Source organism: Notolabrus celidotus, chromosome 20 (assembly GCF_009762535.1).
Source record: "Notolabrus celidotus isolate fNotCel1 chromosome 20, fNotCel1.pri, whole genome shotgun sequence".
Lineage (NCBI taxonomy): Eukaryota > Metazoa > Chordata > Actinopteri > Labriformes > Labridae > Notolabrus > Notolabrus celidotus.
This window is the reverse complement of record NC_048291.1, coordinates 5,853,778-5,875,607: the sequence shown is the minus strand read 5'-3', so window position 1 is coordinate 5,875,607 and position 21,830 is coordinate 5,853,778. Positions and strand designations below refer to the sequence as shown.

The 21,830-nt window shown below is 39.4% G+C and overlaps 2 protein-coding genes across 3 annotated transcripts; both read right to left on the bottom strand.

The window, feature by feature from the left end:
* Nucleotides 1–674: 674 nt before the first annotated feature.
* LOC117831716 lies at nt 675–11,803 on the bottom strand. Of its 2 annotated transcripts, XM_034710522.1 has the most exons (5): nt 11,502–11,789; nt 5,082–5,889; nt 4,508–4,677; nt 3,009–3,912; nt 2,027–2,521 (listed from the first exon to the last, which is right to left on the bottom strand). In XM_034710522.1, exons 2-4 carry the CDS (start codon nt 5,841–5,843, stop codon nt 3,009–3,011), a joined length of 1,836 nt encoding a protein of 611 aa, XP_034566413.1. In that variant the 5' UTR covers nt 5,844–5,889; nt 11,502–11,789; the 3' UTR covers nt 2,027–2,521. The 2 variants fall into 2 exon arrangements, with proteins under 2 accessions (XP_034566412.1, XP_034566413.1); XM_034710521.1 differs by having other exon boundaries at nt 675–3,912; nt 11,502–11,803.
* Nucleotides 11,804–13,223: 1,420 nt separating this feature from the next.
* On the bottom strand, nt 13,224–21,627 carry LOC117831718. Its single transcript, XM_034710523.1, has 4 exons — nt 21,452–21,627; nt 18,205–18,985; nt 16,237–16,406; nt 13,224–15,641 (listed from the first exon to the last, which is right to left on the bottom strand). The coding sequence occupies exons 2-4, from the start codon at nt 18,937–18,939 to the stop codon at nt 14,738–14,740; spliced, it is 1,809 nt and encodes a 602-aa protein (XP_034566414.1). The 5' UTR covers nt 18,940–18,985; nt 21,452–21,627; the 3' UTR covers nt 13,224–14,737.
* Nucleotides 21,628–21,830: the final 203 nt, after the last annotated feature.

The window sequence follows — 21,830 nt, the reverse complement described above, 5'->3', positions numbered from 1 at the left end:
TATTATATTTAACAGTGATTTTAACTCAATATATTTTATACACAACAAAATTAAATGTACAGAAGATAACAAATATTCCTCTAATTGTGATAAAAAAGTGACTTAAAAATTCACTCTCTATTTTTATGACATTTTGTAGCTACATGTGGAGAAATGTAGCCGTTATTTTCAGTGTGCACAACTTTACAAAATTCTAACTATTGTACGCTTCTGTATTTACTTTATTATTATTGAATTGAATTGAATTTGGATTTTATTCGTATTTATATCTTATTGTATTCCTTCTTTCTAGTAATATTTTGACTTACTTACATACTGTTAGTTTTCTATTTATGTATTATATTTATCTGCTCCTCTTAATTTAAACAGATTTCTAATTTCTCTCTCTACTCTTTTATTTCATTCATTTTTCTGAATTGATTTTATTTAATTTCTAAGTATTTTAAATGATCATGTCTTTTATTATTTTACCATTTCTGTTGTTTCCTGTCCCTCAGCATGCCTGTATGTATGAAAAGTGCTCTTTAAATAAAGTTGAGTTGAGTTGAAAACTAAGACAGTTCAAATCACAGACTAGAGGTTTCAAAACAGTCGTCCACAAACCACTGGAGCCAGATACATCCACTCTATAAATACAGCTTACAGACAGAAGGAATAACTTCAGACACTCAAAGTTCATGCAGCAATAATCTGTTTTATTAGCACTACACTTTGAACATTTGAATTCCAAACTGTAGCAAACACAACATAATGCATTTTAACTGTTATCTATGATCAGTGACTGCTTGTCTCTTTGAATCAGTCAGCTACTCAAGATTACTTTTGATTCACAAAAATACAAAGTCCTAACACATTATGAAAAAAGAAAATAACAGAAAAAGAACAAGTCTCAAAAACAATCCAGACACAGAAATGTGGCTGTATTTGGTGTCAGCGTATCTAGGGCTGGGCGATAATTCAATAACGATAATTATCGTGGTATAATTTTTTCTCAATATAAATATTACAAATGTTCAATACAAATTTGATATAAACAAACCTGTAATTACATACAGTATACAGTTGAATATATCTTTGTTGTAAATTTAAATCAAGTTATGCAAATTACTTCAACCTGTGAAAAATAAGAATCTACAAACTAAATCTCATTTTAAAGCTGGGGTTGGTAATCAGATTAAGATACACTTTTTGTTATACTGGTTAAAATGATATTTAAGTCCTGATGGCAATCAATACATAATGTGTTCTTAAAAAAGAGCGAAGAAAATTTGCTATCTACAGCCGGAGTAAACCTGGGAAAACACCAACCAATCACCGTTTTTTGGGACCCAAAATTTTAAACCAATCAAATCCCGTCCTGCAGTTCTGCCCGCCTCCTGCGCGTACATTTTCCCTGGCGTGCACCCTGGAGTCCCCGTCTCCTGCCTCTGCTTCCCCTGACTCTATTGACTGCCCCTCTCGCTCCACCTCAAGCCTGTCCCCTCTGACCTGATGAGGTGCTTTGCTCAGGACTGTAGTCCGGATCAGAGTCTAAAAAGCTCTCACCACGGGGGCTCTGACAAGCAGAAGAATGAATGACATTTACTAAGTCCTACAGAAAATGTAGATGAACTGTAGCGTCCGTCCGGACGCTGTAGGGATGACGAGCCGATTCGTGAACACGTTGAGTTTTAACAACGGGTCACTGTCGGCCGTGATCACGCCAACCAACAAAACAACAATCAAAGTTTGAATGAATGAAGAACTTCTCCTCTTGTCCTCTCCTCTCTCCAGCTCACACTCTACACCTCTCCTGATTCCTTCACTGACTGTCAACACTGTAGGAATTAAGAGCATCTACACTGAACACGTTTAACAAACAGTAGAGTTGTTACAGTATTATATATGCGTTATAACTTTTCTCCTGATATCGTGTCACTGGTACAACTGGATAATGCTAGAATGACAGTTGTAAGAAGCTTCCTGTTAGCACTGTCAGAAATAATGGATTCAAGAAGCTTATTAGAAAACAAAAATTTCATCATTTAAATGAAACAATAATTTGATATTTATGGTGATAATTATCGATATCGACTTATATGAAATATTTGATTATGATAACACCTTTTTGGTGTCCTGACTGTCAGTGAAATGGAATTTGAACTGACATGTCTATGTGTTTCACTGGAAAGTCATCGGATGTAATGGTCAAAGATTAGGTTCCCTTAGTTATTCTGATTATACAGATTTAACGTCATTTTTTATATATTTACAACAGTTCATCGCGTATGAGTGACAGGACTGTTACCCAAAAGAAATGTCCCTCCACCTGTACTCACTATGCACCCACTGCCTCACTACATTTTCATGCAGCTGCTTTCAGAAGGCTTTTGGGGGTTTGGGTTGTATTGTATATATCTGTTGCATTTTCTAGATTATTTGTCTGTGGTCAAAATGTTTATCTTAATTTCCACGACTTTTGTCTCTTTCTTAGGATTAATTTGAGCCCTCGGGGCTCCTGTAGTTTTTGCAGTGAAATGACCAAGCGGCAACCTCCGGTCTCAAACGATGAAGCCCATGCTGAAGTGTTATAAACTGCAATACATCAAGAATCCACTTGAGGCTGGCTGCAGAAACATCAGAAACCACATAGACATGAATGGGATAAAGACGACCTTTGCAGCATTAATAAACATGTTAACAGCCTGGTTCAAAAAACGGCTTGGCTCTATGAAGCTAATCTCTCTAATGGCACACACTGTATGGGGGGTGAATTATTTTCTAACATGACGGTTCAGAAGATATTAAGATTATAAGTTTTTGCCCAAATAAGGACATGACTGACGTGACTCCTGGTCGGAAACACATAGCTGTTGGCTAGGAGGCTCACACTACGTCACACTCTGCCTGGTTGAGTTCCGCATTTCCAATATGGCTGCCGCCGTCGATTGGCTTCAAAACAGATCTCAGGAACAGATGGGTGACGTCACGGATACTCAACCATATTTTATACAGTCTATGGAAATGACCTATCGATCAAACACAGCCCTCAGAGCTCTGTACAGCTCAGGGTGTTCATAAAACATTCCCTCTGGGCATGTCATTGCTGTGTCGTCAATAGTGCATGAATACTGCTGGTTCAGGCTCTCACCCTGCTCGGACAGCGTTGTTGGTGAAGATCTACCCAGACAAGCAGCGAGGTGGAAAGTTGCTTTGAATGGAAAGATGAAGAGCACTAGCGACAGGGCCAGAGTGACGACATAAAGCGGGAACGTCATCGAGTAACCGAAAACTCTTGGCAGCATGTACGGAATAACAACTCGGTTTCTCCCAGGCTCACCATATTTGCCTTGAAGAAACAGGAAGCCTTTCCACGCCTTATCTTCTGGCTTTCTCAGAGGGCTGACAAGGATGTTTGGGATCATCCGTGCTCCAGCATTCTTCATTGAGTTCCAGCAATGGGGCAGTTTGGTGGGTCTGTGGCCATCATGAGGAGTGGGACATTTATTGTTGGTACAGAGGAAGACCCTTTGCTCAGGCTCAAGGTTTCCTGTAGCAATACCATAAGCTGAACATGAATCAATAGCACAGTTCCAGGGAGAATACAGGACCACGTCTTCGATTGTGGACAGGGGGAGCAGACTGCTGGCTGACATCAGAGGCTCTTCAATGGATCCATGTGCCACAAAGATGATGTCGATCTCCTCTCTGTCCGTCTTCTTCTTTTTCTTATCGAGCTCTTGTTTCAGAAGGTAAAACAAGTCCACAAGTTTGAAGAAGACCTCAGTATCATACACTTTGTTCAGCCATCCCAAGATTACTTGATTATCGCAATATTTTTTGACAGTTTTGATAAAGTTCTCCTTTTGCTTGGAGCTTCTGTCGCTGTTTTCAATGCAGCACTTCAGTTCTTCAAAATCCCTAAACGTTTGTCTGCAGGAGTAAATAGAGAAAAAGAAGGTTATAATTTGTCAGTAGAGGGCCTGCGTCCACCAAGGGCCTTCTTTGAACTGGCAGCACTCATGGCCTCAGTTTCAGAGCTTTTCTCACTTGTGTTCACTGCTGCTAGGTTAAGAAAGTTGTCTGTCGTCACCTCCATGTCCCTTGGTCTGTTCTAAATTATCTGTAATATTTGCATTTATTCAAACATGGTAAAGAACTTGGTAAGGGATTGTGTTCTGGTCTAAACCCAGTAATTATACCACAGTAAAAACAAGTCTAGTTGGTTTTTCTTCCACCAATACAGCTGACCAAGTTGATATTAGAAATCCTGCCCCTCCTTGTTTTGATGAGTCATTGGTGGGGAAGTGACAGGGGGTGTTTAATAGTTGATCTTAGGATGCTGAGGGCTGAACTGCATTGCTTTTGAATCAAAAATATGTTGCTGGCACAAAAAAGCATAATGGACACAGGCCCTTATTTAACAACTCTCTTTTCCATCTAGTCTTATCACAGCTGCTGCTCTCTACAAACTTCATGTCTATCACATATGAGAATCTGGGAGGATGAATCACAAAAAGCATCTTACTGAATCTCATCCAGCTGCTTCCTCAGGGTCCTGCTGATCCTCTGGAGGTCGTCAGCTGTATCTCTCAGTGATTGGCTCGCTTCGGTCACGTGATTGTTTTTGACAGCTTCTTTCCATTGATCAATCGCCTCAGGAAGTGCAAATGCCAATCCAATAACTCCCCCTGCGACCTGGTGATGAACAGGATCAATAAAAGATTTAGTTTTGATATCATTCAACAATAAACAAATACACAGAACAAAGATATAAATGCAACACTTTTGTTTTTGCTCCCATGCACACCTGTGCAATAACCATGCTGTCTAATCTTGATACGCCACACCTGTGAGGTGGATGGTTTATCTCGGCAAAGGAGAAGTGCTCACTGACACAGATTTAGACGAATTTGTGAACAATATTTGAGAGAAAAAGTCTTAGATCTTTGAGTTCAGCTCATGAAAAATAGGAGCAAAAACAAAAGTGTTGCGTTTATATTTTTGTTCAGTGTATATTCATAAATTGTGACTCAACACAAAGTTAAATCAGTTCATGTGTTTTGTACTAATCCAACAATACATTAATATAAGAATCTCACCATGGCGCCTCCTTTAAGGGCTGTTTTAAGTCCAGTTTTAGAGACTTCTTTGGCCAGTTGTTGGCCTCCTTTAACAAACAGAAGTTCAAACTTCTTCCCTTTTGGTTTCAGTGTAAAGAATGCTAAAACACCGACAAGTCCAACTGTGATACTAAGGTGAGAGAAGCTCGGGTTGTGCAACATGTCACCTTCGTTAAAAAAAAAGGGCTGTTTGAACATGTGCACATTATGAAGCTGCAGTCCACTTCGCCTGGCAATGGCTATTAGGATTTCATTTGTGACCTCTTGATCCAGGTCGTTGGGATCCACAGAGTAACTCCTCCCCTGCGTCTCTGTCTTCAGCTGCATCTCTTTCTTCAGCTGCGTCTCTGTCTTCAGCTGCTCAAACAGGTCCTGGATGTTTTTTGTAATTTCACTGCTTTTTCTTTCTATCTTCTCTGCATCTTTCATGGTGCTACTGGACGAGAGGTGCTCAGTGATTTTAGTAATCACAGATATCCCAACACCTACCCCTGTATACGCTCCTCCTAATAATCCTAAGAAGGGAGCAGCTGCACCGCCGGTCAACAGAGTGGCCACGCCAGCTCCGATCAAACATGCACTTCCTACCACAGCCACTGAGCTGCCGACACATTCACTGGCGTTACATTTCTTCCTGAGTGACTCCAGCTCTCGGGCCAGCTTCTTCAGCTTCTCTGCACATTGCTCCCTCTGATCGATCCAGGAGTACATTTGCTCCAGCAGCTGGTCTGCAGTGGACATGGTGGAGGTTTCTGTGTCCTGCTGATATTTCTACAAGAGAGAGAGTCTGAAAAAAGAGAACCAGAGAAAGTTTTAGGGAACACTTGTAGTTATTTTGTGTAGCTAACCTTTCTGCATCACAAATGAGTGAACGCTCTGACCTGATAAGACATAAATGGAAGCCCAGTTTTACTCCAAACTTTTGGTTTCTAGATCAAAGATAACCTCTCTAACTCATATCTGGTTTATGGAAATACGTTAAAGTTAAATAGTTGAACAGTTAAGCTCTTAAACATTTATAGAAATGAGAACATAAATGCCCCTACACCTGTATAAAGCACAATGGTTGAAAGACGTGCTAAAGACTTAAAGATACACAACAATGGAAACACAAAGCAAATGAGAAAACTTGCTGCAGAAAATCCAAACTTGACACTAACAAGAGACACGCTGCCAATTTTCTGCAATTTTAATTGCTAATAACTTTTTAATAATTGTTCATTTATAGGCTCTTGTTCGCTTTATTTATTTCTTTTGCACTTTGTCTACTCTGTTACTCTGACACTTGAATTTCCCCGTGTGGGACAAGTAAAGGAATCTCTTATCTTATCTTATCTTATATACATCCATGATGATGATGTCGAGCCCAAGCGGCAACCACCAATCTAAAATATGAGTCCAATGCAGAAGTGCTAAAAAGCTGCAGTTCATTGAGTGTCCACTTGAGGCTGGCTCCGGAGGTACCCGAAACCACATACACACCAATTCAGAAAAAACGATCTTTACAGCAGAAATAAACATGTTTACAGCCTGGTACAAAAAACAAGTGTAGTCTGGATAGCTTATTTCTTGATCGGCTCACACTGTACGGGGGGTGAACTTTTTCTAACGCAGTAATTTTGAAGATATTAAGATTACGAGTCTTCCAATGAGAGGCATAGCTGACTTGATTTACAGGCGGGAACACTGTAGCTGTTGGCTAGGAGAATCAAAGCCCGCCTCTTTACATCACAATCGCTTGAAAGCAGTAATATGGCTGCCGCCGATGATGTCCTCAAAACAGCGCTTCAGAAACAGATGGGTGACATCACCGATACTACGTCCATATTTGATACAGTCTATGGTCCAGCCTTATAAATGTAATGACACTGATGTAGAGATGGAGTAACATGTTTTGTCCACCAGCAGAGAAATCAAGAAAAGTTGAAATAGGTGAAGGTGAAGACATGCATGCACAAAATATACAAATAAGAACTTGTTTTCCTTTTTTCATGGTGGAAAGGAAACATAATTGAGCAAGACTTGCAGAGCTGCGGAGTCTGTTGCACTGAGTGTGTGGTATCAAACTTATCTGATTGTTTGAACTGAAAAAAAAAAAAGATTTCCTGAAGAGCAGAACAGAAGAGTCTTCACATTCTTCAGTTATTGTGTTAACCCTCCGGTTATGTTCGTTTCTCTGGAACAGAAATTATGTTTCCTGGGTCATTTTGACCTGGGGCATATTCTTTGTGAATGGACACAAGTCCTCTGTTACATCTTCAAACACGGGCTCCCCCCAGGGCTGTGTCCTTTCTCCCCTGCTTTTTATTCTTTACACTGACAGCTGCAGGTCCTCCCATTAAAACAGCCATCTTGTTAAATTTTCAGATGACAGTCTTACTGTCTCTTTTTCAGGGCCACCAACCAAACCACGGCTGTGCCCTCCCTGAATTTGTCCAATAGTGTGATGATAGTTTCCTTGATCTTAACCTTTGAAAAAAACCTTTGAATCTTATCATACACATGTATGATGATTTATGTACAGAAATTATTTGGTCATACATTTTTTGTAATTCATAGTCACTCCCATAGCAGACACAAAATTCAATGCATCACACATTATGTGGTTAAGATCCAGCTGCCTGTGATTATACACCTGGCCAGTAGGTGGTTTCATGTGCACATGAAGCTTCGAGAGATGAACCCTTTCTCGAACCAATTGGCTCAAGTGGTTCGATGCCTCATGAGGCTTCATCTCACCATCACTAATAATCAGAGGTGGGTAGAGTAAACCGAAACAGTACTCAAGTAAAAGTACTGTTACTTTCTAATGATGTTACTCAAGTAGAAGTAAGAGTACTCATAGAAATAAGTACTTGAGTAAGAGTAAATAAGTACCTAAAAAAAACTACTCAAGTAGTGAGTAACTTGTGAGTAGTATCATATATAAAATTGTACTGTATTGGAAATGCTAATAACAATGTGAAGTGCACACTGTCTTTAATAAAGTGACATAAATAGGAAAATGCCAAAATGAATGCTGTTAGGCATGGTTTACTTTCAAACATTAAAGAAAGAGGAGCTGCAATGTGCACAAACTAATGTACCCACTTTCATTTTTTAAAACAAGCTAGAACTTCAAACTGTCTGAGATGTCATCAGAACTCCAGAACATTAATACTCCAACATTACAATAAAAAATATATCTATGCCTTCCAAACTTTCTTTTTTAACCTTTAACTTATTTCAGTACATCTTACTTAAAACATAACTTGAAAGTACTAAAACAACTTGGAAGTAGGGATGTACATTTTAAGTATTTTCCGTGATCGATTTTTGGAAATGTTAACGATCAATTATCGATTAATTGATTAAAAAAACATTATTATTCTTACGTCAAAAACAATGCCAAATATGTTGTTTTACCCCTAAATCATATTTTCTACAGCAACACAATGCATATAACTGACGGGATTGAATACGGGCACACGTTTGACACGCAGAATATCAACGATCAGGTTCATCAAAATATTCTCCGCGGACATAATCTTATAAAGTGAAGTCTCATAATACTAACAGAAAAGTACTTCAGACTCACAGCGTCCAGTTTTCTGTCTACTCGCTCTTATTGAGAAAAATAAACATGTGTATTCGGTCAGGTGTCAGCCGGGAGCGCAACCGGGTCATAATCAGTCCAGCTGCAGAAAAGCCCAGACGGCTCTGATGTTGCTGCACTGTAAACGTAGCGTACCAGAACTTCCCACCTGTCTAAAGTTGTCAACCTTTGTGTCCGTGTCGTTGTTGGCAGCAGTTTTGTATTGATCCTCTTTTAAAAAGCGCACGTGGAGACCTGACGCACAGCCGCCGCCGCCAGCTGAGCGTCTCCGCTGTGCGCAACACCTTTAACAGCTGATTCACATCGAAACATGCTTTAAACTTAAAAAAACCTCCCTGATAGATGAGTGTAATATGAGACCACATGATGTTTGTTCCACGTGACGGAAAATTGATAAGAAAAATGTGTGTTTCGAGTAATTTCTTAACAATCAATTAATCGATAATCGATTAATTGTGGTCATCCCTACTTGGAAGTGTTTAAAAAGGCCATGAACTCAGTCCTGAAGAATCTCTCTGAGGTGACTGTTGAGCTTCAGAATCAGAATCAGAATCAGAATCAGCTTTATTCTTTATTCTTTATTATAAGTATGCTTGAAAACACAAGGAATTTGACTTAGTAAACTGTGCTCTCTTTGTACAAGGCATAAGAATAAGAATAAGAATAAGAACTACACTAAAAAATAAAATAAAAATATAATAACAATAACATCAGCTATAAATACAAAGAAACAACAAATAGGCTTGACTAATACAGGCTAAAATAATATGATTAAGTGCAGTGGTGAGTTGCAGAGGTAGTTTTTACATTATAAAAATAGAAGTTAAATAGTACAAGAAGCAGCTGTTAAATCAGCAGACTGACCCAGTCTATGGCACGGACAAGCTAAGTTGTTATTGCTAAGTCTGTATCGCTTTTTGAAGCTTTTATTTTGGTATTCCAGCAGCTCCACTGGCTACCGGTCAAACTCAGAATCAATTTCAAAATCCTCCTCTACACATTCAAGGCCGTCCACAACCTCTCCCCCCGTATCTCTCTGATCTCCTCCACATCGTTACCCCCTCTCGCTCCCTCAGGTCTTCCTCCTCCCTCCACCTCTCTGTGCCCCCTGCCCGTCTCAGCACCATGGGGAGCAGAGCTTTCAGTCGCTCTGCTCCCCAACTCTGGAACTCACTCCCACCGGACATCCGAAACTCTGACTCACTACCCCTCTTCAAATCAAAACTCAAAACCCATCTGTTTCAAACTGCATTCCCTGCTTAATTTCCACTGCTTCATTTTTAACTTGGTGTTACTTTGCTTGTTGTTTTTATTTATCTTATCGTGTTCTTTTATTTATTGTGTTTTTTATCTGTCTGTAAAGCGACCTTGAGTGCTCTGAAAGGCGCTTCTAAATAAAATGTATTATTATTATTATTATTCCGCTATGCAGCAGTGTGAATCTGCATATCAGCAAAATATTTAAGATTGCAGAGCAACATTTTACATTTAGATTTCTATTTAACATTTAGATTTCTATTTAACATTTAGATTTCTATTTAACATTTAGATTTCTATTTAACATTTAGATTTATATTTAACATTTAGATTTACATTTGATATTTATATTCATATTTAACATTTGCATTTAATAATCATTTTAACTTAATGTATTTTTCACAACAAAATTAAATGTGAAGAAGATCACAAATATTCCTCTAAATGTGATTAAAAAAAGTGACTTTTAAAAATGCACTCTACATTTTTATGATGTTTTGGAGCTGAATGTGGAGAAATGTTGCTGTTATTTTCAGTGCGCACAACTTAACAAACGCTGCCCCATATTTTCTTTTCACTTTAAAAAATGAAAAAGATGCTGGGTGTTTTATAATCCTTCAAACTCAGATGTAAGGTCTTATTAGCAAGTGTAAGAGCACATATTTTCAATATGTGTGGAGAGAATATCAAGACGAGACACAGTCACAAAATGTTCTGATGCCTTTGTACAGAGGCACTCATGTCCTCATGATGTACATAACAAAGTGCACATATACAGGACCAGCTGTGGACAAAGTACACCATTTTATTACTTGATGACTTTCTTACTTGACTCAAAGTACAAATGCCTTGAACAAGGATTTGCTAATGGTGACCAAATTCCAAGAAAATTCACTGAATCATCACATCTTCTTAGAATCTCTCCTGAAAGTCAGGACTAGATCCTGGTAGAGATAAAAGTTGTTCACAAAGCATCTCAGCTCTTGGGTGAAAAACTATCAGGACTTGTGAGAAGGACTTTAAAGAGGCTTAAGAGATTCTCAAGCCAAGAAGAAAATAGTGCAAAGATGTTACGATGGGAGAAATGTACTCCAAACAATGAATGACAGTGAATTAATGAAACAATAGAGGGTGGATTATGAAGTGATCATGATGACTCCCCAGATAAGAGAATGATCACATTTCGATATCTAACATTTCTTCTACAGCAGCATCAGTAATTGAAATGAACAGCTTCATTATTTACTGATTCAAACATAAATTACATTATGGTGATCCTCTACGATCACAGCCAACACAGAGGATCAATTATGCCTCTTCATCATGCAGAGGATCGTTCATCCAAGACAGTTGTCACTCTGACAGAGTGATTGATCCCTTTGTTAATGTCACCATTAACAAAGGGATCAAATCTGGATGGTGAATTTTGCGTGAGAGATGGTCTGAGTATAAAACAATATAAAATGAAGAATAACTCAAGTACATGTAACGGAGTAAATGTAACTCGTTACTACCCACCTCTGCTAATAATAATAAGAGTTTCTTACCTGTTGCTTAAAGTTGAGTTGTGGAGTTTAGGTGGAGTCTGCTGCCAAACACTCTCTGCAGTGTTTAGAGAATGGTGAAATTGAAAGTAAGTTCAGGCTCTGGGATTGGTCCTATGACTGCAGTAGAGATTCTTCCCTTCACTTTTTTTCCCCTGCAGCTCAGTTTCTGTAAGTCATGTGACTTCTCAGAAGCAGGCAGCTGCCCAGAGCTCTTAACTCTGCTGGGGGAGAGAGGAGGCAGGACGGAGGAGACTGACCGGAGGAGCCATGCTGAGAGAGGAAAGGAGGAAACACGAGAGTAGGCTTCACGGAAGTGTTGTTTTTCTGACAGACACGCCCCCTTATCGAATACCTCTCACTGATTGGACGCTGCAGCGGCTAAGACTTCTCTGAAACTGAAGCTGAGTTTAATAATAGAGAAAAGACGGACCTTAAAACAGTCATTAAGGGTTCCCTGAAACAGACCTTAAAACAGTCAGTAAGGGTTCCCTGAAACAGATCATAAACATACATCTAAACAGTCTGTATGTGATGAGCTGAAATTAAATAATGTTTAATGTGAGTTTTAAACACAAAATACTGAACATAAAATCAAAATCATAAATTCAATACAACAGAGGGTTGATTATGTTATATGTGATTGTTTATTTCAGATTCACTGTCTAATGAAATAGAGTAGCAGGGTCTAATATCATAGATAGAGTAGGAGTATTCATGGTCAGTTATTTCTCTTGTTAATTTCCCCGGTTGGACTAGTTTTCTTCATGAAGAGAATTAAAGTCTGACAGTTAAGTTTGCCTGTTAGTAAAAACACTTCTTATATTTCCTGTCAGAGTGACTTGAAAGAAGAACTCCCCTGAACAGGTACCAGATTAAATTTAAACATTTGCTCAAATGTGAGTCTGTGCTGATCTGAGTTTTTTTTTAATGATCATTATCAACTTGTCTCCTAAAACTTGTTATAAACAAAAGGACCATTTAACATGCAAAACAGTGTTATTATAATAATTCAAAAAAAACTGTGAATTTAGATAGAATTGTAATGTGCACATAGAGTGATCAGCATTTGAGGACTAATTTACTTGTAATCAGTTTTTATACATTTTAATAGAAACCAACAGGAAGATGGGATGATGTCACTTTGACACTAATAGCTGTAGCTTGCTCTTAAGCTACTTCAGTGCTGTGTCAGCAGAGCAGAGCTGTGCCATAATGAACCCTTACTTCAAATGTTAGAAACCATCATCAATGGACACTAAATACTTCATCTCCATAAAAACGACTGCTGGTCTGTTTGAATCACTCAGATGTTTTTATTTAAGGTACATTATTTAGATAGAAACAATACAAATTCAATACAAGTTGTTTTAAATCACTCACAATACTGAAGCTTTCTGTGTTTCAGTCACACATCAGATGTCTTTGTTGTGATATCTCAAAGTAAGACACACTGTGAAATGATGAACTGACTGTACATTAGATTTATTGGTAAAACTCAAAGACTTGGTATATATAGCATGTATATGTCAAAAGGTTTATAAAATACTGTGATGTAATGTGCTTAACTCTAACTTTTTGAAGAAGTACGTACATTGTATGAACATTTTGTAAAACACAGCTGTGATACTAAAACTTGTTTTCTGAAGAAAATCTTCAACAAGAAAATGAACATCAATAAAGTTTACAACATTTATCTTTAGAATGATTACAAATACATTAAACTGTGTTTTAATTCATTTATTAAACCTTAGGAAGAGACATGTTCCACCTCTGAAAGATAGGCATTGTCAAGTCTCAAAAGGATTCATGTCTTCAGAATTTACTAATCATTAGCTAAAAATCTGTGCCGTGCATTAAATCATAACTCATGATTTATAGATTCGCAAATTCTTGAAGCGAATCCAAACTTGGCTTTATATCTTAATATTTATCTTGAACAACAAAGAACAGGGAGTCTCAAATGACTATACGTTATTAAATTTGGTTAACTGATCAGAAAAAAAGAGAACATTATGAAAACCAGATAAATGGCGTAAATAAATGACTCGAAGAAAATTGTTAAAGATTTTTTTCAAGGTTTCTCAAAACTTGATCTTTCCTTTCTAAAATGCTGTAAAGAAAAAGTCAGAAAACAAGCCTTGAACATTAAACAGAAAACAGCAAATACTGAATCATATACATCATTGCAATGTTCACATAATACATATGTATAATGCATTTATTTGGGCGTTCTGTGGGGGTACGCAGTTAAGTATAAATTACTTGAACGGTGGACCTCCTTTCCTGTAGGCTGCATTGTTTACAGTCCAATTAGCAACTTCTGCAGCAATCGTGTGATCAGACCAAGCACCAAGGGAAACTAACCAATAGTTATATCTATAAAGTTAATGCCATCTGCTTCCAGTGAGTGTCAGTTTCACTGTAAATAGTAAGTTACACAGAGGCTTACTTCACTGGTATGAACCAAACAAAGGAACAGATTTTCTTGTAATTCATGAACAGGTCTTGGATTTGCCAAAATAACATCATAATGCAGATGTGTAAAAAATCAGCTTTTGTCAGGTCTGACCTCAAGAGAAGAAAACAACTTTTCAAAGTTTCATTGTTGAAAGGAGATCGCATCGGTAATTTCTGCTGCATTTCAGGAAATCCAAACCCTGATTGTCTGTTGGGACAAAGTATCAAGAAGATTTGTGTCTCAGTGTTACTGTCTGACATAGAACAGATAGTTAGCTGCACTTGCATGTAGATATCTGTTTATAGATACAAATGACTCATCGTCAGATTAGCGCTGATGGAAGTTGGGATGTCATTACGGTGGATTGTGATTGGCCTGCTTTGGCTGTTCATAGGAAGGATTTTTCCTGCATGCACTAAAGCCTGCTGATACCTGATTGGACAATAACAGGATTACAATCACACTACAAATGAACACCAGAACACTTCTCATACTAAAGTTCAGACCTGAATCTCTAACAATAAAGATCACACATGTTGATTCTTGAGCATTTAAACAAACTTACTGAAACTTTTAATCCTGATTATTGATTATGATCTTATTTTTGTTCATGTTTTTGTTTTGTTTTGGGGTTATGGGCTGTATTGTATATATCTGTTGCATTTTCTAAATTATTTGTCTGTGGTCAAAATGTTTATCTTAATTTCCTCGACTTTTGTCTCTTTCTTAGGATTAATTTGAGCCCTCGGGGCTCCTGTAGTTTTTACAGTGAAATGACCTATTGATCAAACACAGCCCTCAGAGCTCTGTACAGCTCAGGGTGTTCATAAAACATTCCCTCTGGGCATGTCATTGCTGTGTCGTCAATAGTGCATGAATACTGCTGGTTCAGGCTCTCACCCTGCTCGGACAGCGTTGTTGGTGAAGATCTACCCAGACAAGCAGCGAGGTGGAAAGTTGCTTTGAATGGAAAGATAAAGAGCACTAGCGACAGGGCCAGAGTGACGACATAAAGCGGGATCGTCATCGAGTAACCGAAAACTCTTGGCAGCATGTACGGAATAACAACTCGGTTTCTCCCAGGCTCACCATATGTGCCTTGAAGAAACATGAAGCCTTTCCACGCCTTATCTTCTGGCTTTCTCAGAGGGCTGACAAGGATGTTTGGGATCATCCATGCTCCAGCGTTCTTCATTGAGTTCCAGCAATGGGGCAGTTTGGTGGGTCTGTGGCCATCATGAGGAATGGGACATTTATTGTTGGTACAGAGGAAGACCCTTTGCTCAGGCTCAAGGTTTCCTGTAGCAATACCATAAGCTGAACATGAATCAATAGCACAGTTCCAGGGAGAATACAGGACCACGTCTTCGATTGTGGACAGGGGGAGCAGGCTGCTGGCTGACATCAGAGGTTCTTCAATGGATCCATGTGCCACAAAGATGATGTCGATCTCCTCTCTGTCCGTCTTCTTCTTTTTCTTATCGAGCTCTTGTTTCAGAAGGTAAAACAAGTCCACAAGTTTGAAGAAGAGCTCAGTATCATACACTTCATTCAGCCATCTCAAGATGTCTTGATTATCACAATATTTTTTAACAATTTTGATAAAGTTCTCCTTTTGCTCGGAGCTTCTGTCGCTGTTTTCAATGCAGCACTTCAGTTCTTCAAAATCCCTAAACGTTTGTCTGCAGGAGTAAATAGAGAAAAAGAAGGTTATAATTTGTCAGTAGAGGGCCTGTGTCCACCAAGGGCCTTCTTTGAACTGGCAGCACTCATGGCCTCATTTTCAGAGCTTTTCTCACTTGTGTTCACTGCTGCTAGGTTAAGAAAGTTGTCTGTCGTCGCCTCCATGTCCCTTGGTCTGTTCTAAATTATCTGTAATATTTGCATTTATTCAAACATGGTAAAGAACTTGGTAAGGGATTTTTTACGGTCTAAACCCAGTAATTATACAACAGTAAAAACAAGTCTAGTTGGTTTTTCTTCCACCAATACAGCTGACCAAGTTGATATTTGAAATCCTGCCCCTCCTTGTTTTGATGAGTCATTGGTGGGGAAGTGACAGGGGGTGTTTAATAGTTGATCTTAGGATGCTGAGGGCTGAACTGCATTGCTTTTGAATCAAAAATATGTTGTTGGCACAAAAAAGCATAGTGGACACAGGCCCTTATTTAACAACTCTTCTTTTCCATCCAGTCTTATCACAGCTGCTGCTCTCTACAAACTTCATGTCTATCGCATATGAGAATCTGGGAGGATGAATCACAAAAAGCATCTTACTGAATCTCATCCAGCTGCTTCCTCAGGGTCCTGCAGATCTTCATGAGGTCTTCAGCTGTATCTCTCAGTGATTGGCTCGCTTCGGTCACATGATTGTCGCTGATGAGTTCTTTCCATTGATCAATCGCCTCAGGAAGTTCAAATGCCAATCCAATAACTCCCCCTGCAGCCTGGTGATGAACAGAATCATTACTTAATCAGCTTTTAAGATTATTTGACAAAAGACAAAGAAAAGCATAACATTGTGAGGAAACTTCATCTAGGGCTGTGCGATAATCTGATAATGAAAATTATTGTGATATAATTTCTCGCTATAAAGATTACAATTGTTTGACAAAACTTGTAATTACACACCTCAACCACTAAAAAGGGAGGAGGCTCTAGTGAGCCTTGCATGCTAGTTGCCACCCAACATTAGACAGAAGAGGTAGGTTGGGCTTAAAGCAAGCGGAAACCTCTGGTAAACATGTTTAAAGCCTGGTTCAAAAAACTGCTTGGCTCTACATGGCTAATTTCTCTATCAGCACACACTGTCCACCGCGTCCGTAGGACAACTGAACACTTAATAACCACAACCTAAACCTGAGAAAAATAAGAATCTACAAACTAAAACTTCACAAAAATCTCATCTTACATTAAAGGTGACATATCATGCAAAATTGACTTTTTAATGGTTCTCTACCTGAAATATGTTTCCCTGGCATGTCTACAAACCCCCCGAAAATGAAAAAAATCCATTCTGCCCCTGTTCTGATTTCTCCACCTTTCTGTAAATGTGTGTGAAACGAGCCGTTTCAGTTTTCAGTGTTTTTGTTACGTCACAACGACATCCGGTCTGTAACGGAGGTCAGAGCTCGGAGCTTGTTCAGCCCATAGACTGTATAAAATACAACTCAACCCCTCCTCCGTTTTTCATTCCCTGCACACGAGTGCTAACAAGGAGCTTAGGAGGGAGACATGCTAGTTGTAGGCTGTCTTAATAAACACAAAGGTCGGTTTTACTCCCCATGTCTGCAGATTTGAAGATCTATTGGATGATTTTTATTTTTCGTGGGAAAGCGCTAGCGCTAGTTAGCATAGCCAAATAGCTACATGTTCGTAGCTGTGTACAAAGACACACGTTGACATACTGACAAATAAAACAACAAGAAACACTAAATCTGTGAACAATGGTTCAGAAAAGTCCTGCTGCAGGCGCCTGTCTGTCAGGATCAGATTCTGGATCAGATTCAGAGGGTTGAAGTAACGCGGGTCTGTGAGCAGCCATGTATATTTAGCCAACATGTAAACATTAGATCAACGTGCTGGAGAGCTGAGGCCACATCCACTTCCTGAGGGGGCGTGGTCAGAGGGAAAGCAGACTGTTCTGAGCAGGGCTGAAAAAGAGTGTTTTTCAGGCATGCCAAAATCTGATTTCCAAGTGTTTTTTTCAGAATAAACTTTAAAGACATGTTTTGGGGACCTCTCAGACCAATATATATTTTGATGAAAAAGAGCGTAATATGTCACCTTTAAAGATCTGCTTCCTGTTAGCACCATCAAAAATTATGGATTGAAGAAGCTTATCAGAAAATTAAATCCAGATACAAGCTAACAAACTGTCTTCAACTTTGACTCAGGACCAAAAATCTGTGTTTAATTTTAAATGAAATAATGATTTGATATTTATCGTCATAATTATCGATATAGACCAATATTAAATATTTTATCGTGATAACATAATTTTCTATATTGCCCAGCACTTTATCTTTTATCATTTTTACTGTTTTTTTTGCCCGGCTTCCTTACAAATCACCCAGCTGCGTTTAGTGTTGGATTCAGTTTGGTCAAAACCCAAGAACAACTGTTTTTACTTCTGAATAGAATACCTCACCCTGTTGGAATTCCATTTTGCAAAACCAACCTGCTCACTATACATTATCCCTAACTCACCCAACAGTTTATTTGTGTGTATCTAAAGAATCTTACCATGGCGCCTCCTTTAAGGACTGTTTTTAGTCCAAGTTTAGAGACTTCTTTGCCCAGTTGTTGGCCTCCTTTGACAAATATTAGTTTAAATAGGTTCCCGCTGGCGCTCAGTGTGAAGAATGACAAAATGCTGCCAAGTGTGATCATCAGTTTGTTTGAGAAGTTCCGGATGAATCCTGCATCACCTGGTCCAGCATCAAAAAAACCATGTCGCGTTTTAAGCATGTTCAGGATGAAACAATGCTGCAGTCCACTTCGCCTGGCCATGCTTTTTAGGATTTCCTTCATGACCTCTCGATCCAGGTCATTGGGATCTGCAAAGGAACTCTTCCCCTGCGTCTCTGTCTTCAGCTGCATGAACAGTTTCTGGATATTTTCTGTAGTTTTATTGCTTTTACCTTCTATCTTCTTTGCATCCTCCATGGTGTCACTGGACAAGAAGTACTCAGTGATTTTAGTAACCACAGATATCCCAACACCTGCAACCGAACACACTCCTCCTGCTATACCTAACAATGGCAAAGCTAAACCACCGGTTAACAGGGTGGCCACACCAGCAGTGATCAAACATGCACTTCCAGCCACGGCCACTGAGCTGCCGACAATTTCACCGGCATTACATTTCTCCCTGAGCGACTCCAGCTCTCGGGCCAGCTTCTTCAGCTTCTCTGCACATTGCTCCCTCTGATCGATCCAGGAGTACATTTGCTCCAGCAGCTGGTCTGCGGTGGACATGGTGGAGGTTTCTGTGTCCTGCTGATATTTCAACCACAAAGAGAGTCTGAAAAAAGAGAACCAGAGAAAGTTTTATGGAACACTTGTAGTTATTTTGTTTAGCTAACCTTTCTGCATCACAAGCCTTTTGGCTAACTCTGGCATATTTACAGAAGTGTTAAAGTTAGGGTTAGTAGTCTCGGAAAACTAGCATGAATTTGAATGTAGCATGTCTTCAGGACTCCGTCTAACTCCTCCCCCACTTCCCTCGGAGCTCCTCCAAAACGACGCCCCCCGCTCACATGCACGAGCGCCGCTGATTCATGACCATATGATGGTGACTGATTCAAAACCGGTCCTCACCAAAACATTATCATAGTGAAAGTTAAAAACACAAACAAACATGGCTGCTGTTAGTACTCACAACTGTCATGCTAGCATTATCCAGTTGTACTGGTGACACGATATCAGGAGAAAAGTTAACACACATAAAACTGTAACAGCTCTACTATTTGTTAAATGTGTTCAGTGTAGATGTTCTTAATTCCTACAGTGTTGACAGTTAGTGAAGGCATCAGGAGAGGTGAGCAATCAAACTTTAAAAAATAAATACAGGTCGTAGGAATGTTTCTCACATCCGTATGCTGTGGTGATATGTAGTTAGTATTTGACTGTTTTGTGTTCAAGGCCTCATTTTCCTGAAAAGTTTCTTTTTCGTTAGTTATTAGAGTTTAGAAAAAGGGGTTTTACTTCCGGGTTTGCTTTGATTCACAGCCGCCGTAGAGGGAAACTTCAAAGGACACACAGCGTCTTGTGACGTTACGCTGTAGGGCGGAGCTTATTACAGTGGCTTCACAGGCTCTGGCTGCACAATGGCGGGGCCCAGGAGAGGGATTTTTTGGCTTCAGAACCGTACAACGAGAAGAGGTGGAGCAACACTGTCCATTTTTATTTACAGTCTATGGGTGTAGAGTGTGCGAGCGGGAGAGAGGAGAGACAAGAGAAGAAGTTCTTCATTCATTCAAACATTGATTGTTGTTTTGTTGGTTGGCGTGATCACGGCCGACAGTGACCGGTTATTAAAGATCAACGTGTTCACGAATCGGCTCATCTTCCCTACAGCGCCTGGACAGACGCTACAGTACATCTACATTTCGGTAGGACTTCCTAAATGTCATTCATTCTTCTGCTTGTCAGAGCCCCCATGGTGAGAGCTTTTAGACACTGATCCGGACTACAGTCCTGAGCAAAGCACCTCATCGGGTCAGAGGGGACAAGCCCGAGGTCGAGCGAGAGGGGCAGTCGGTAGAGTCAGGGGAAGCAGAGGCAGGGGACTCGGAGTACACGCTGGGGAAATGAACGTGCAGGAGGCGGGCAGAACGGCAGGATGGAATTTAATTGGTTTAAAATTTTGGGACCCAAAAACAGTGATTGGTTGGTGTTTTCCCAGGTTTACTCGGTCTGTAAATAGCAGCTTTTTTTACCTCTATTTTAAGAACACATTATGTAATTGATTACCGTCGGGACATAAATATAATTTTAACCAGTATAACAAAAAGTGTATCTAAATCTGACTACCAACCCCAGCTTTAATTAATATGCATGGTCCTTTTAAATAATAAATAAATAAAATAAATAAATCACAAATGAGCGAACAAACAAAACAACCGTTTATTGATATTCATCCATGATGATGTCCAGCCTCATGAGAGGAAACTACTTCAATATCAACATCTGACATCTTTTGATGACAGGATGTTTGCTTCACACAAAATATGCCTGGGCACTGCCCAACAAAAGTTGATTGTACAGTTTGCCACATACATCATGCAGAAGAGACGTCTGTTGATCCCTCCTCTATTAAAGTATCAGAACTTTTTGTTCCCCTGCAGAGTCTATTGCTGTATCTTGTTCTCACATGTGATTTAATAACTCCTGACCAAAATAAACGTGATGCCACTTGACTGTGGCTAAAGAAACCTGACACCTGAGTCTAACACAGACTGTGTGAAATAAAGCAGAGCTGCTGATTCTTCTCAAACTCAAACACTGTGTTGGACTATGACTGAGGACGGACAAACTTTGGGATTAGTTTGTTGAAATGTAAAGACACTGATGTAGAGACGGAGTAACAAGTTTGTCCACCAGCAGAGAAATCGAGAAAGGTTGAAATAGGTGAAGGTGAAGGCATGCATGCACAAAATACAAAAATGAGAACTTGTTTTCATTTTTTCATGGTGGAAAGGAAACATAATTGAGCAAGACTAGTAGAGCTTTGGACTTTCTTTACACTGAGTGAGTGGTATCAAACGTAGATTGTTTGAACTGAAAAAAAAAGATTTCCTGAAGAGCAGAACAGAAGAGTCTTCACATTCTTCAGTTACTGTGTTAATCTCTCTCAGTCTGTTTATTCCCCCGGTGCATTACATATAAACAACCTGCACTTTGCTTTGTTAAGAAGCTTTTCTTTTACAGAATATATTTTCACAAATACATGAGAAACAAAAGTAGAGACATAATAAGAGTTTCTTACCTGTTGCTAAAAGTTGAGTAGTGGAGTTTAGGTGGAGTCTGCAGCCAAACACGCTGCTGTGTTTATATAATGGTCAAAGTGAAAGTAAGTTCAGGCTCTGTGATTGGTCCAATGGCTGCTGCAGAGATTCCTCCCTTCACTTTTTTTCTGCAGCTCAGTTTCAGTGAGTCATGTGGCTTCTCAGAAGGAGGTTCTGCAGCTGTAGCTGAAGCTGCAAATTCCACCAGATCTGTGTCCCAACAGGTGTTCTATCAAGCTCTGTTTCCTCGTCGAGATTTGTTTCCCCTAGTCCCACCCCTGTCCGAAATAGCCCCAAGGCCTAAGGAAGCTCGCCCCCGAGCTGTTGTGCTCGTTCCACAGAGGCACTGTGGAGAGAGCT